Source organism: Camelus dromedarius, chromosome 5, assembly GCF_036321535.1.
Source record: "Camelus dromedarius isolate mCamDro1 chromosome 5, mCamDro1.pat, whole genome shotgun sequence".
NCBI lineage: Eukaryota > Metazoa > Chordata > Mammalia > Artiodactyla > Camelidae > Camelus > Camelus dromedarius.
Window position 1 is genome coordinate 91,617,707 of NC_087440.1, and position 16,300 is coordinate 91,634,006.

Sequence of the window (16,300 nt, forward strand, 5' to 3'; positions counted from 1 at the left end):
TGTGCCTCGAGGGGAACGTGTGGTCTGGCGAGAGTTTGGAGGGATTGCGTGACAGCATGTGGGATGGATGGGGTAGGCCCAAATAGGGCCAGGGATGCCCTGTCAGTGGGAAAGCAGAGCTCGGGTCCAGTGCAGGCAGGGGCACTCGGTGGTGGAGGATGCAGGCATCCCCTTCTGATCAAGGGCATGAACCTTCTCAGACTGGACAAAACCACGTCTGTGTTTCTCCCGGGAAATCTCCAGCCTTCCCCAGACACATCCCCCACCCAACGGGTTATATCTTGGTCCCCCTCTGCGTTATGTGGCGCCCTCCCCTGGCCGTGTGCATGTGCCCTGCGGTCCTGCTTCGGCAGCACCTGCCCGCTGCAGCTGGTGCCGGGAGTGCGTGTGGAGCCTCTGCACCCCAGTCAGAGCCACGGCGGATTCTGGAGCAGCCTGAGCGCCTGAGCGCCTTGCCTGTGTGGTGGCCTCGGGCGTCTGGCTGTCGAGATCGCTGTCAGGGCTCTGGCTGGTTCTCTCGTATCAGGCTCTCTGCGCTCAGCGCTTTGGGTCTGTGGCACCATGAATTACACAAAAATTAGAAAACACTATTTTATGGTTAGCATTTGATAACCAGAAAACCTTTTTCCGTATCAGTGTGGCTCATAAAGAGAATTCAGGTATTCTTTTAAAGTCATCAGTGATTTTTCTGGAAATTGTCCCCACCAAAATTAAGAAACTAGGTTAGTTTATTCATGATTTTAGAATCCTGCCCTGATTAGACCTTAAAAGTTGGAGTTTGAGTGTCCAACTCAGAATGACATGAGGAAGCGCTGTGGAGCCTCACGGCTGGGGGCGGTGGCCGAGTCGGGGTGAGGACGGTTTGCGCCTGGCTTGTAGCTAGTAGCCCTGGCTTCACTGCCTCATCCCGACCCGCTCCCCACACGACTCAGCAGTTCCTTAGAGCCAGCCACCTGCCAGGACCCTCCTCTGAGTGTCCATCCCCAGAGTGCCTGCTCCCCTTTCCTCAGCCTGTTCGTGGTCCGCTCAGTGTCCAAGGTCCTGGTGAAACATGTCCCCTTTGTGTGTGCTCCTCGGTCAGCTCTCCGAGCCTCAGGTACAGCACCGCCTGGATGCTGTTGTAACTGTTCGTGCGCACATCGTAGGATAGTGCCACATCCTTCTTAACTGCCTTTCAAGTTGCCTGCAGCCCTGCACAGTCACTTACATAATGCAGGAACTCACTAAATATTAAAGTGAATGCTTTAGGTACCTAAGGTGCGCAAATCAAAATGGAAGTGACAAGAGATTTTTAAGAGGACCTTTGCATAGAAGGAAAATAGATTTAAAACTTGGATCATCAAATAGAAACTGACTTGATAGGAAAGGCAGGAGGAGGAGGTTACGGGCTGCCCTTCTAAAATTCCTTTGAGTGTTTCTAGAGAACCTCTGCAGAATGCATCCTGCGGACAGGAATCAGATGCAGTGTGGATTAGAGAGCTGTCCACGATTGATCTACGGTGTTGACACTTGGTTAGTCTGACGATCTTTGTTTCAAAGCTGAGCTTGGCATTGGATGCCCTCCTTGGACCCCGCCCAGAGGGCTTTAGTTACTGAGGTGCCAGAGGGACATAGGGAGATGGTGTAGTATGGAGGAAGCCCTAGATGACTGGCTATGTGTGGCTGCGCGGGGTCGGGGAGCTGCTGGTGCAGCGAGGCGAGGCGGGAGCACGTGGTGAGCACGCACACGTGCTGGAGATGTAGGTGGGGTCAGAGCAGTTGAGCGCTTGTGGGGACTCACAGGGTCACAGCGTTGCTTTCCGTGTCTTCATCGATTGTCACCCAGTCCTCACACCAGCCTTTGAGGTGGGAGTTGTTATCCCTGGTTTACAGACTAGGAAACTGAGACCCACACTGCTTCGTTGTTAAATGTCAGGGCTGGAAATTGAGCCCAGGTGTCAATCTAAAGCCAGTTCAAAATCAGAGAACCCTTTTGGAGAGAGAATCAGGAGGACTTGGGGTTCAACTGAAACTCTTAGTATTTGAACTCTGGTGGAAGTCTGAGCTTTGGCAAAGATGTGGAGCAGTGAGAACTCACAGTTTGCTGATGGGAGTCTGGGTCGGTGTAAACACAATGGGAAAAGTTTGAAATTGTCTTCCGGACTTGAATTTGCTCTTATCTAACCAACAGTTAGTTACCCAGCAACCCGACAGTCCCACTCCTGAAATATCCCTGACAAACTCTGAGGCCTGTGTACTAGGAGGCTCTGCAGAAATGCTCATAGCACTGTTCAGAGTGAAAAACTGGAGCTAATTCAAATACCATCAATGAGAGGGTGAATAAATAAATTGGGAAATACTTTATAGCAGTGGAAGAGAATGAGCTACAGCTTTTTTATTAAGCAAGGATAAATCCTAGAAATATTAAGTTAAAAGCAAGTTGCAAAAGGATTGCAAATAGCATCATACTGTTTTTCATGCAAATGAAAGACAAACAAGACTAAGTTATGTAGTGTTCAGGAGTCCCTAGATCTGTGCTCAAACTGTCAATAAAAGCAAGGGAACAATAAACACAGAGTTCAGTGTAGGTGTCTCCCCTGGGGACAGAGCGGGCAGGCACTTCAGAGCACAAGGCCGTCAGCGGTGTCGCTAATGCCTTATTTCCAGAGCTGAGGGCGGGTTCCTGGGCGCGCCTTTCACTGCTGGGCTTCATGAAGTGCTTTCTGTCTGTGTCAGATGTTTCATAATTTGAAAACCAGAAGAAAATACCAAGCCTGCGGATTAGAAGGGGGTCGGTCCCTCTGGTGGGTTTAAGGGGGTCCTGAGAGGGCTGCTGCGGTTCTGGACATAAAGCTGTGGTGCTGGTGTGAGCTCAGCAGGCAGACGCTAGGGGAACAGTTTCAGAACAGGGGAGGGTGGTGGGTCCTGGGTTTGTCACCTTCTGCCTCAGCTTCTGCTTCCCTAGAGCGGCAGTCGCAGGGTCGCTGTGAGGATTAAACCAGAGAGTGGAGTTAAAGCCGGGGTGCGGTGCCCGGACAGGTGCTCGGGCTGCACGCTTCTGATGGGGCTGTGGGGAGTGCAGGGCGGAGACTTGCCCTCTGAGGGTCTGGAGACGGCAGTGCGATTCCGTTAACAGAAAACACTGCAGAAAAGGATATGAAAAATAGAAAAGGGCTTGAAAAATAATCAATTTTGTTTTGGCTTAATCCAAAAATCTTTGTTTTAGTTAATATCAGGGGTTGAGAACTATCACTTTAAATCAGTCCATGTCTCTCTCTTTCCTTCTTCTGCTCCTGTAATTTCAGCACCGGGAAATTTGGTGCCTGTTTTATACCAGGACTTTGTAAGCAAAGCGATCTAACCTTGTACGCATCGCGGCCTGGGCTCCGGCTGTGGAAGGCTGACATCCACGGGACCGTTCAGGCCACATTTATCTTAAAAGATGTCTTTGCCGGAGGAGTCAAGCCTTTTGAGCTGTACCCGCGCCTGGAGTCCCCCGACAAGGGGAGTTGCAGCTCACCCGAGAAGCACCTGGGGCTCGTTTCCTGCTTCTTCCAAGAAGGCTGGGTGTTGAGTTGGAATGAATACAGCATTTACCTTCTAGACACCATCAACCAGGTACATGGAGTGATCGTGCCATATCCTTGGTGACTAGAGGCAAGAGAATGTTTATGGACATTTCTGCTTCATTTCTCAGATGACGGAAGGAGCTGTACTGATTCTAATGCTTTGCTTTTTCTGTTGGGCCAGGCGAGGAAATCAAATGAAAGTTTGGTTATTTTTGTAGATTTGAAAAAACATTTGGTTTAGATATTCATAGTCCTGTCCCCTGTTGAGAAATTATGTGTGTGTGTGTGTTTAATTTAAGCAAAAAACAAAACTTGTTCTTTATAACCTGTTTGAATCTTTTGTTTTCCGACTACCAAATGACTATGAGCACGGTAAATGAAAACTTAGACGGGACAGAAACAGTAAGGCAGAGACTCTCCCTCGACACCCCCAGGTAACACTGAGGGCACAGGATGGGGGCCCTGTCTCTGTTTTTCTTTCCACCCTGTTCTTTTACCTCTGTTTCCTCTGTTTTTCCTGTCCAGCAGGAGCCACATTGTTTTGCCTTTTCTTTTTTCTTTTAATGTTGTATCTTGGACAACTTTCCAGCATCATCAAATCACAGCAGGAGACACTTTCTGTTTAAATCAGGATAATAATAGATTATGGCCAAGAGAGACAGATTTAAGAATTTAAAAAAAGTTTAGTGTCAGGTCCTCCTTGAGGGCAGAGCTTTCGCTGTTTTGTAAATAACCTCCCCACCTCAGCCCCCCCCATCCTTCTCGGTTCTTCCTTCCTGAAGCCTGTAGGCCTCTGACAGACAGTCTGCTTTATAAGCAGAGCTTCACTATAGAAATCAAAGGGGCTTCTTAATTGGTGTGCCAACAGAAACCGAAATTCATCATCTGAAGGCTTCTTAATTACTGTTATTAGCCATGCCTGCTACTGCTGGGTCAGTAGAAAGAAAAGGGACCTCTTCTTCTCCTGGAAGATCCTGGTTTGGTTCTGCCTACAGCTAGGCATCTCTCATCTCCCGGCTGGGCTTCTGTACCCGGAGCATGGGGAGGGAGCGGGTGAGCTGGGTTAAGGGTCACCAAGGTGCCCTTTAGCCCTGAGTTTGTTTCTTAAAGAACATTTTGAAAGGCATTTTTGTATTCTTCCTGGTTATAGAGAATATAACTTCTCCTTTCTTTGGGTCCTCTTTGAATGTCATGCACACTTATTAATTAGTGGGGTCAAGATACACTGTGATTACAATCAGTTCCTCCCTCCTGAGCACTCACCCGGCACTCTCTGTAACAGGCACAATCCCCTTCATTTTATAGGTGGAGAAACGGAGGCACAGGGGCTGCTCATGGGCAGACAGTCTGAACGTGGCACCAGGATTGGAAGCTTTCAAACTGATGTCAGTCTAAAGCTGTTCATCAGGGTTATTTAAGAATGAACAAGAACTCAGCCCCATTTCTCTTCTACAGTGAACTAGTCTCTTATTTGCAGTGTTGACTGAGAAGCTTTTTAACTCAGTGTGGGCTCAGGGATGTCCTGTGTTTTGCTTGCTGCCTACTGTCAGACGTTAGGAGAACCATCCCTCTCTCATTCATTCATCCAGAACCACGGATTGCAGTGCGCACTAGTCTCTCCCACGGGAGTACACAGTGGGGGACCTAGACCTGCCAGCCCCTGGTCCAGCCCAGGAGGGGTGTGCCAGGCGGGGGCTGGTTACAGCGCTGTGAGCTGGGACGAGTCCTGGGTTGCCAAGGAGGGCGAGCTTGTCAGGAGACAACAGAGAAGTTCCAGAAAGTCATCATAACAAAGGGCAGTTATCTGGATTCCTTCACATGCTTGTATGACTTGAACTATTAGGATTGCCTGGTTTTGTGATTTTTTTTTTTTTTTGACAGGCCACAATTGCTGGTTTGGAAGGATCAGGCGATATCGTGTCTGTTTCCTGCACAGAAAATGAAATATTTTTCTTAAAGGGAGACAGGAACATTATAAGAATTTCCAGCAGGCCTGAAGGGCTAGCGTCAATAGGTTTGTATTTGTTATAAAATGTACCGTGTGTATGTAATTGCCGTTAATAATGTATAAAACTTACCATTTGCTCGTTAAATGGTCGTAGCTTTATCTGAACAAGGAGGTATTCAGTGGGTTTCCTTTGACTCTTAAAATACGGTTTGTGATACTTTTCTTGAAGGTTACCTACTCTCAGGCTTACGTCAGCCAGGGTCTCACGTTGGGTAGCGTTGCTTCTGTGGGCTTGGAAGATGGGGCGGTCGGGTGAGCAGGAAGGAAAACCCAGCCCCACTTGACTGATCTCCGATGCTCTGAGACAACCTGTGAGACTAATGCATGAGGCGTCAGAATGTTTAAATCTGCCATCTGGGGCATATTTTTTACCTTTAACACAGTTCTTCCTTGTGTCTTGATTATTCTGTTTTGACTTCTTTTTTTGTAATTCATATATAAGCCCAGATTCTAAAGAGTCTTACCGTGTGCTGTTGCGCACACGTCCCCGCTGCTTCACGTATGTGTCCCTGGCAGTAGCAGCAGCTGTGGGGCGCCCGTCCCCATCACCCCTGCGTCATCCTCGCCAGGTTCCAGAGACTCTGCTAAGCACCTAACACTCGTGACCTTACGCAGTCCTCAGCCACCCACGTGGGAGGTTCTCAGTCTCTAGGTGAGCGGGGTGCCTGCCCAGAGTCACCACCACTGATGTGACACATGAGCCCCCGCCTTTCCCTGACCAGGCCCCTTCCCCCAGGGGCTGGAGTGGCCTCGCCCTGCCTTGCTCGCTGTGCTCCCGGGGCCCTGCTGACGGGCATGCAGGGCACCTCCAGTCCTGCCGCAGGCGCCCGCCCTGGGGCGCTTGCAGTGTCCCGGCAGAGGGTGGGCGCTCCCAGGGGTGGCTTGCCCTGGGGGGCGGTGCCCTCTGCCCACCACGCCTCTCTGCTCTCCGCACCGCCCTCGTGGCTCAAGACCTGTCTAGGTATCACTACATCTCTGATACTTCCCCCAAGTGACTTAGTTGAGTCAGTCTCTCCTCTTCGCTGAGTTCCTGGGACCCTTTTCCTGCTGCTCTTTGACCTCAGTCATTGACCTACCACTTACCCTCACAGAAAAATAGATTTTTGGTTGCAAGGATCTTGTGACTCACCTTTGTGGCCCTAACACAGCACAGGGCTTGTGGAAGAGCCTAGTATGATGTGTTAGCAAATGGTGTCCTCAGTTTGCAGATTAGAAAACTGAGGCTTGGGGGAGTGAGTGACAAGCCCCAGGTCACCTTTCAGATTTCTGCTGCAGCCGCTGTTTCTCCTGCCTCACCAGGGTCAGCCCTGTACACAGTTGTGGGTGCGCCGCCGGTTTCCTGGGGTCCCTTGGCCGCAGGGCCATCCTCACTGTTGTGTCTACTCTGATCAGCATCAGCTAATGTCTGAGTAAGTGCAGGAGAGGGAGCGGGGACCCTGGACAGGAAGTGGGGTGCCCTGCCCTCCAGCATAGGAGGGGCAGCAGCCTGCCGGGCCCGGCCCCATGCGATCCGCAGCCGGCACGAGGCATTGCTGCAGCCTTTTGTCTTTATTTACAGTGTTGGAGTTCACAGTGTAGCTGCTAGGAGAGTATAAAAAAACACTCTTGGGGGAGGGGATAGCTCACGTGGTAGCGCGCACGCCTCCCACGCACGAGGTCCTGGGTTCAATCCCCAGTACCTCCCCTGAAAGTAAAATAAAATAAATAAAACTAATTACCTCCCCCCCCCAAAAAAAAACCATTTTCACGTTAGCCAGATACTATCCTCAAAAAGGTGAAAATGAAATTATGAGCTATCCTGGTCCTACATTTATAATCTTTTCAGAGATGAAAGGGAGTGAATTACTACCTCAGATCACGGAGGGCAGGCAGGATGAACATCGTTCCAGAGCTGTCACTTTCATGAGGAGGAAATAAGGTCTGACTCCTGAGTCTGTGAGATGGGCCTTAACAGTGTCACCAGGGGGCAGGGCAGCCCACAGAGGGGAAGTGGCGTGGAGCCCGGAGGCCAGGAGAACTTCCTGCGGTCATGGAAGTGCTCTGTGTGTGCACTGTCGGTGGTGGCCTCTGTCCACACGTGGCCGCTGAGTACTGGCCATGTGGTGAGTGTGACTGAGGGACCGCGTTTTAAATGTTGTCAGGTTTTAATTAATCTGAATTTGAATGGCCACGTGGCTGGTGGCCACTGCTTTGGACCGCACAGCTCTCGGCCGAAGTCTGCGTTAGCTTGCGTGATCTCCTTCCTGCGAGTAACTTCCCTGCCCTGCTTGTCGCCGGAGTGCGCTCCCGAGCCTGCAGGCTGCCCCTGCGGCCCCCGGGAGCGCAGGAGTGCCCGTCTGCGTGGGTGAGGGTGTATCCCAGCCCCTAGAACATGTCCAGCATACAGTTGATACTCAGTAACAAAAGGACAGCCAAATGGATCAAAATGGGCCACGGTCCTGACTTGGGGGTTCTGTGGCCGGAGCATGCCGGTGTCATGTTGGGAGGAGGATGAGTCCACGGAGGGGAGCTTGCCGGCCCCTGTCATGGGAACAGAGCGCCGGGACTCAAGTTCTGCTGACATCAGACACTGACACCTTCTTGGACTTCTGTTTGAAGTTGCACCAGTGGAAAATTACCTTTCCTTCCTTGAAATTCAGGAAGTTTTATTATAGATACATGTGTTTTTCAACCGCCCTTTGACTAGTATTAAAGTATATTCAAGGTATAGGGTTAAAATGAGATGTCACTAAGCCCTTTTTCAATAGACAGGCATCTCTTTCATAAATTATTTGTGAATTGAAGTGAGAAATGCTCTATACTTGTCTTTCCCTTTGAGTTCTTTACAGAAGACAGCTGTGGTGAGTTTTGCTGATTTTGATACAGGGACTTGCTAGAGAACAAAAACCATTGAAGTCTTTTGTGCAGTTCTTTTGGTTTTGCTGGCTTCTCTGGGTTTAGCAGGCTGGTATTTAGGGCTGGCAGACCTTAGTAAGAGCACGCCGTCTTTCTCTCCGAGGACCCATTTTAAAACCGAACTCTCCTCTCCCAGCACGGGATGGTCTGGAGGCACCGGGATGCACAGACCAAGTCCACGGGCAGCGCGCTGAGAGGCCTCTGGGGGCCACGCTTCCCGAGACCAGGCTCAGAGGCGCTTCTGTGGGCAGCTCCGTGGCCAGTGAGCCCAGGAGCAGGAGCGGCTCACTCAACTCCACCGACAGTGGCTCCGGGCTCCAGGCAGCCCCCGAGCTGGGCAGGGGCAGCCAGCTCAGCACCAAGAGGTTCAGCGCTATTAGCTCGGAAGACTTCGATCAGGAGCTTGTTGTGAAGCCTCTCAAGGTGAAGAAGAAGAGAAAGAAGAAGACAGGTACAGCCTGCAGCAAGGCCCGCGCGGAGCCCCCCGCACACTTGGGGCGCTTTACCGCGCTGTCGGGGGTGGGGGGGGTGCGGCTTCCCCGCGTGGGTGCTTGCCCTTCACCCAAAGGCACAGAAGACCTCTGAGGGCGAACGTGTTTCTTCCCCAGAGGAGTTTTACTTGAAATATTTTGCACATTGTACCCCAGGTGAAGCATCTCTGGTTTAAGTAACGATAGACCATGCCAACTTGCTTCACAGTTCTGGGTTTTATACTTTTTAATATTTAAATGAAAATTTTGGTCTATTCCTGTATATCCTTATTAGACCAGAGAGTCTGTGAACCTGGATGGAAAGTCATGGAACTCTTTGGATGGACCAGTTTATGTTTAGTGTTGAGCATGTCCTTAGATAGGAGATTTAACATTGAATCCCCTAATTTAAGGGATTCAACAGTGAATTTTTTTTTAATTTTTTATTCTTTGGTGACTATTAAGCCTCTCTAGCTAAAGATCACTGCATTTTTGAAGGAAAATGTTATCAGATTCCTTAGCATTTTAATAATTTTTTAAAATTTTACAAGTTGGTCTGTGATCTGTTCCTTTGTTTTTCTTAGTTAACATTTCTTAAAGGAGGCTCAGAGCCATCAGTATGTACAGTATTTGCATCCATTTAAAACACTGGGATAGTTTGTGCTTAAGAGATTTATTCCTCACCATTTATTATCCTTCATTTAAAATGTTTCTTTCTTAAGCCAAAATTTTGTTTTTTAATTAGTGTCTTACTCTTTACATAGAGTCATCTAATTTCAAATGTTCTTTTAAATTAGACGGCGGAAGCAGGAGTGCCTGCCACAGTTCCCTCGAGTCGACCCCCTGTGGCGAGTGTCCCAGAGGTAGCCCCCAGTCCTTGAACGCAGACCTGCTGTCCATGACCTCGAGTTTGGGCAGCACCATAGATCGGTCCAGCACAGGGTCTCCCGACCAGGAGAGCACCCTCAGCGGCGAGGCGAGCGGCATGCTGCCAGAGTACAGCGACCCTGAAGCATTTAGTGTCCTGGAGGTGCCTGGCCCCACCCCTGACTCACTGAAGGAGGGACGTGACAGTACAATGGAGCTCCCACGAAGTGGCCATGCAGGCGAGGTGGGGCCGCACAGTGGAGGGCTGAGTTTGCCCTGGCTTTCCAGGGAGGACGTGGACTGGAGTGGCGACGTCCCAGAACCCAGAGAGGAGCCCTGTCCTGCAGACGATGGGCTGAATGGCAGACAGTCCACCTGCCAAGAACAGGGTGGCAGGTCTGCTGAGGCCCAGGAGGTGGGGGGCAAGGAGCCTGACAACCTCCAGAGCACGTTTTCTGAAGCCCCCCTCCTGGATGTGCCCCCGGTGCCGTCCAGCCTAAGCTGGGCCCCCAGTGCTGAGTGGTGGCTTCCGGGGACCAGAGCTGACAGAGGTGGGGTTGAGGAGCCCAGCAAAGAGCAGGGCTTCCTGACGCGTGCGGGGGCCCCTGACCACCTTGACTCAAGTCCCTGGCACGCTGCCACTGACAAAGACACAGGCCAGAAAGCAGTGGCTGCTTCAGAGTGTGACCCGGCGGGTGCAGGAGGACAACTGGCTCCCCAGGCCTCTGCCCTGGTGGCCAGCGCCCAGGAGCCTCGCCTGGGGCAGCCTTCACGGGATCAGGGACTGACGTCCAGCGACGAGGAGGACATCTATGCCCACGGGCTGCCCTCTTCGTCATCGGAGACAAGCGTGACGGAGCTGGGAGGTAGCCGCTCTGCGCAGGACCTCAGCCAGCCGGGCACAGATGATCCCGGGCTGCTCAAGTCAGATCAGGTATGTGGGCGCCTTTCTTACAGGAAGTCATTGGCAAACTGATGATTTTTCTTCACAGAAATTTAAACGTTCCTACTGTAAAACTGTCAGGCAGATGCTTTGGAGTCTGGATTTGGGGGAATTTCTGGCGCAGGGACCTTGGATGGCCTGATCTCCTGCTGACCTGCCATCCCACTGGGCAACCTGCTCTCCTGACACAAGCAGCCACTCCTGTTGATGCTGACCCCGCGAGGCCAGCCAGCCCAGCACAGGCGCCTGGGGTCGGTTGTTGCAGAGGACGCTGAAGTGGCGTGGGGGCCACTCCAGAAAGCCAGTAGGCAGAGGCCCATCCACTTGTGGAGGAGAAGGCGCTGAGCAGGAAGGAGGTAGGGGCTCTCCTCCCCTTCTCTGCAGACAGCATCTCAAGGAACCCGCCATGTTCAGACTCCTGTCTCCTTGACCTCCAAACGGTGGCACCAGGGCTCCCCTGCAGGCTGTGCAGAAAACAGGTTTTGGGTGTCTGGTTTCCTGTCGGTCCACCCAGTCCATGCAATTAAGAGACTCTTCTTGGTCGTTTTATGTAACAGAAGTGATTTTTAAAAGTACTTAACCTTCCATAGCAAGTAATTGTCATTAGCTATATTTGATTTCAGAACTAACTGTATTGTGACTTTTCCTGCTGAGTAGACGTGAGGTGTGGATTGAGTGTGAACCTACAGCCATGTGCGTTTCCTCCAAATTGCCACTGGGTTCTCTCAGCGCTGATGACATGTGACGTGGGGACTGCTCTCACCAGGTGCCAGGCGCCGTGCCCAGCACTTTACAAGTTTAACTCATTTACTTCTCTGAAACCAAAAACCATGAAATAGGTGCTGGTGTGGTCCTCGTGTCACAAGAGGAGATTGAGACTCGGACAGCTGAATGGCTCACACGGGGCGCGTAGCAGGGGAAGGGCAGGGCTGGCCCAAGGCCCTCCCTCAGACCTGTGCCATCCTGCCTCGAAAGGGAGACGTGCTGCCTCCTTGTTTGAAGGCAGCATGTCAGAAGGCTGGCCCCTTCTCTCCGTGTTCCCCACATTCAACCTTCCTCCAGGGCCCTTGACTGCCAGGCGCCGTGTCTGGTGCTTGGGATGCCACAGGGACACAACAGGCAGTTGTGGGTCTCAGAGCCGGGAGGGGCCAGACACGTGTGCCCTCCTCCCTGTTGAGTGGGCCTCGGCGATGGCGGTGCGACCTGGGGACGACACCGCAGGGCACCTACTCAGCGGCAGCATTAGCCTGTGGGCTGGACCTTTGGGATTCTAGGCCAGGGCTTTAGAAAAGTCCTAGGTGAGGGGGCACCTGGCACTTTGAGGACCCCCCCTTCTTCACTGTTCTGCCTCGCCCCCTCCAGATAGCTGGAAAGCCACATTCCCTTGGGTTTTGTCATGGTTCGCGGGGCCGGACGGAGGAGGGCTGGGCACCATTCTCTCTGAAGCAGTTACCTTCACGTGTGGGTAACTCCAAGTCCATTGAGTGCTTTCACAGTTTTAGAAAGCTGTTAAAGTACGCACTTTATTTAGCTTTGATTCTTAAAAGAATCCTAACAACTACCCTTAGTCTACAAAATTCACTCAGGCAGGGTGTCTTGGCCAGGTCGCCATCAGCCACGTGATGTGCCATGTGGCCAATGACTGCATGGCACTTGGAAAATACAGTGAAGACACAAAGCTGTGGTGCTGTTTCTCCTGGCACCTCTCTGATGATTAGATGTACAAAAATCTCAGTGCATGCCAGAGTGAAGTGGGATATACCTGCAGAATAAAACCTGGTCCTTTCAGGTTTTGGGAAAGATGCAGCATCTGTGACCAAGTGTCGTGCAGGGACGTCTGTGGTCTTTGTAGGGGGACAGCAGCTCCTGTTTCAGGGTGTTTCTATTAGAGCATGGTCCAGGGTAGCAGGGGCGGGTCTCTGCCTGGCTCCTCAAAGGTCCTTTCTCTCTCACACACACAGAAGGGTCCTTTCAGCTCTGTGACTTTCCTCATGTCCTGCACACTTCTCTCACTGACAGCAGCACGGCAGACGCAGCTGTGTTGCCTGCCATGGAACTCAGAGGCTCTGTCCTTGTCAGTTTGCAGAGAGCTGGATGGGCTACTCGGGCCCCGGTTACGGCATCCTCAGCTTGGCGGTCTCTGAGAAGTACATTTGGTGCCTGGACTACAAAGGCGGCCTGTTCTGCAGCGCGTTGCCAGGTGCCGGGCTGCGCTGGCAGAAGTTTGAAGATGCCGTCCAGCAGGTGGCAGTGTCACCCTCAGGTTCGCCTCCCAGCCCCCTACCCCCTGCCCCGGTGCGGGCCTCACCGCACACAGGGGTCCTGTCCCCGGCAGACTTGCCTTTTCCCGCAGATCTGAGGGGTTTTCTCCAAAGAACGAAAGCTGCTTCGTTTGGCATCAACTAAAAATAGTATAAATGCAGTTCCATTTTTGGTTTTTTATTAATTGCAGCAGTAACATGTGCACATATTTTTATAAGCTATACAAATAGCTTGAAATTTAATGGGTTTGGGTTTTTTTTTCTTCTTTTGGAGATATTAACGTACAAACTCCTTATAAAAATGAATGTTTTTATTTCTTAGTGTTACTTTAAAGCAACTGAACTAACGAAGACAGGCCCACAGATGTACTGGATATGTTCAGATTACTTGGTTTCCTTTTTGGAAATTATTTTTGAATGAGCTACATATATGCTCTCTGACTGTAAAAAGAAAGTGCATTCTTTTGCACTGTGGTTGGGTCATTTTTAGTGAATTGGGGCAGACGTTTCCTGGATGGCGTTCCACCTCCCTGATCTGTGCAGAATCATTTGCTTGTTCGTTTTGTCATAATGTCGGCTGCTTTACCTGTTTGGGGGTGGGAGGTGGGTAGGCAGAACTGAAGTCTGTCTGTGTGTTTGTCTTATAGTAGCTGGTTTATTGTTAGGACGTTGGACTGGAAGTCAGACAAACTGAGTCTGTGACCTCAGCTTTGAGATGGACTGCCCCTAACCCTCCTGGTCTTTGCCAGTATTTAAAGTACTAGTTTGTTCAGGGTTATTTTGTCTTGTCTCTTTGCCTGTTTGGAAAGTATTTTCCCTTGGAGACTAAGATAATAGCCTGCTTGGCTAGCAGGCATTATGTAATTGTGCGTTTTAACTCTCTTCCTGTCGTTTACCTTTGGGTTCCTCTCCCCAGATATTTATAAACGTTGGCTCTTCCCCTATCGTGTTAATTACTTTGGTTTGCAAATCATTCAGTCCCGCGTTACTCTGTGAGAACTCTTCCCGCCGGCTCATGTCGCTGCTGAGCTGTCCTGCAGGCCCGTCTTGGGTGGCACCCGGGGGCGCTGCGGGCTTGGTGCCTGCCTCACTCCCCATGCTTACTTCGGCTCCATCTGCACAGCGAGCCTTCCCGTCGGCCCCTGCTCGTTACCCGCCCCTTCTTCATGTTTATAGAACCCCTTTCTAAGCGAGAAGAGGACAGCCCAGTGCAGATGCCTCCCTTTCCTGCATCTCACCCATTGAGCTGGTCCAGAAAGGCCCCTCCCTTGGGGTCCCCACAGGACTCTCGGCCTTTCTCGGGGCACGAATTGTGCCTCGTGATGTTAGTTTGGGGACTCCTCTCTGCAAAGCTGGCCGTGGTGGCCCTGCTCCTCTCCCATGTGATGAGTGCCCCTGGCAGACCTGCTCCGTGTGCTGGGTCACTGACACGTTCTCACCTCCTGTCCTTCTGACACCTGTACGGTAGAGGTGACCCCCACTTCACAGAGGAGGTGATGAGGCTTGGAGACGTTAGGTGACATGATGGGCAGAGTCACATAGTGAGAGGTGGTGGCCAAGGGCACAAGCCTGGGCGCGGTGGGCTCTTTCCCCAGTGGGATGGTGGCAGAAATCTCTCACCCCGCAGACCCAGAATGGAGGTTTGGGGGTCAATAATTCTTAATCTTTTTTTTTTCAGTTTTTTAATTTTATTTTTTAGAAGGAGGAGGTAATTTGATTAATTTATCTATTTTTAGAGGAGGGACTGGGGATTGAACCCAGGACCTCCTGCATCCTGAGCATGTGCTCTACCACTTGAGCTACATGCTCTCCACCCGATAATTCTCAATCTTTATTGGACAGTGAGTAGAATTTTTATTTCCACAGGAGCCCTTCTCTGGAAGATTGAACAGAAATCTAACCGAGCCTTTGCTTGTGGAAAAGTGACCATCAGGGGGAAGCGGCACTGGTACGAAGCTCTGCCCCAGGCGGTGTTTGTGGCCCTGAGCGATGACACAGCCTGGATCATAAGGACCAACGGAGACCTGTACCTGCAGACAGGTAACTGCCTGCCGCTTCTCCTGCTTTGTGAGGGACATGCCTAGAGACCGTGACCAAGAGGCTAGAAATCAATTTAAATTAAAACACTTCTGGGAAGAGAGTATTTGTTTTTGGAATATATTAGCAGTTTTCTGCATTGACGCAAATTCACTCCTGGACAAATTTAGGGCAGGAGTTACTGGAGTTATTTAGTGAGGTACAGAAGCAGTCTTACTCTCCTTACGGCTAACCATTGCATATCACCTACCCTGCAATATCAAATCTTAAGGGAAAGAATAACAGAGAAATGACAGAATCATTTTTCCCTTTAGCTTGTGGCTGGATTTTTTCAGCCAGGTCAAAGCCCTGCTGCGTTACACTTGCTTACACATGGGTCAAGAAAAGACGGAAATAGTTTTCGCTAAATAGCGGTTTATCTTGTCCTAGGAAACTGTCCTGAGGGGAACCTTTGGCTGCTGGAGGAGACACAGTGGGACTTGTTCATTAAAAATAAGCTGTAATGAGAGTTGGTGTTTATGTGCGGTCAGCAAAATGGGGTATGAGTTTCCAAAGGCAACGTGATTTATCAGTGTCTGGAAAGGGTTATGGGGCAGGAGCTCTTTTTTGGTTGTCAGGAGATCATATTGGATTTATCTAAAGATCAAACTTTTAACCATTTAATACTGCTGATTCTGGGAGGATGTTTAATCTCTGTTAGGAACTGTCAGCCAGGGACAGTTCTCTGAGATTGGAAGCCCTTGCACATCTGGTTTGCTCCCAGATGTGGGAGCCATGCGTCCTGGAAGTTCCTGCCTGAGCCCGTGGCGGCCGTGCCAGCTTCTGGGCCATGTGCTGGACCGTCTCCAGCCGGGTTTCTGTGTCTCCCTCAAGAGTGAAAAATCACTGGAAAGACATGTGCACACCCACGTGCAGGGCCGTCTGAGTCTTGTTCCCTGTGGGGAAGCAGCGTGCTCTGGCCTGGGCATGAGGAGTCACTGGGGCCGTGGTTTCAGACAAGCCCAAACCCACCCACCCTTCCTGGGTTAGAGTCTTCGGGGTTGGTGCAAGGGTTTGCAGTGTGAGAAGGCCCTAACCCTGGTTGAGTTCGAGGAAACACAGTGCAAGGACTGTGACACCATGGGGTACTCTCTAGTCAGTCAGGGAGCTCAGTGAGTGCCAGGACCTAACTGCAGGCTGAGGCTGAGAATATGGGTTTAGGTGACAGCTCTTCTGCCAGCTCCCCTCGGAGTGGCCTTGAAACTCGCTAGGCAGAGGTTGCATGGAGGTGG

The 16,300-nt window shown here is 51.0% G+C and overlaps 1 protein-coding gene across 5 annotated transcripts in view; it reads left to right on the forward strand.

The window, feature by feature from the left end:
- The window catches only part of TECPR2 (tectonin beta-propeller repeat containing 2), an 82,025-nt gene that overhangs the window by 28,939 nt on the left and 36,786 nt on the right, over positions 1 to 16,300 (forward strand). For 4 of the 5 annotated variants that reach the window (XM_064486268.1, XM_064486267.1, XM_064486270.1 and 1 more), the window contains 6 exons: positions 3,285 to 3,597; positions 5,430 to 5,562; positions 8,555 to 8,902; positions 9,719 to 10,722; positions 12,811 to 12,994; positions 14,859 to 15,032. In XM_064486268.1, the coding sequence (XP_064342338.1) occupies positions 3,285 to 3,597; positions 5,430 to 5,562; positions 8,555 to 8,902; positions 9,719 to 10,722; positions 12,811 to 12,994; positions 14,859 to 15,032 (2,156 nt within the window). The remainder of the gene's footprint in view (positions 1 to 3,284; positions 3,598 to 5,429; positions 5,563 to 8,554; positions 8,903 to 9,718; positions 10,723 to 12,810; positions 12,995 to 14,858; positions 15,033 to 16,300) is intronic. The other variant, XM_064486271.1, reaches the window with a different exon arrangement.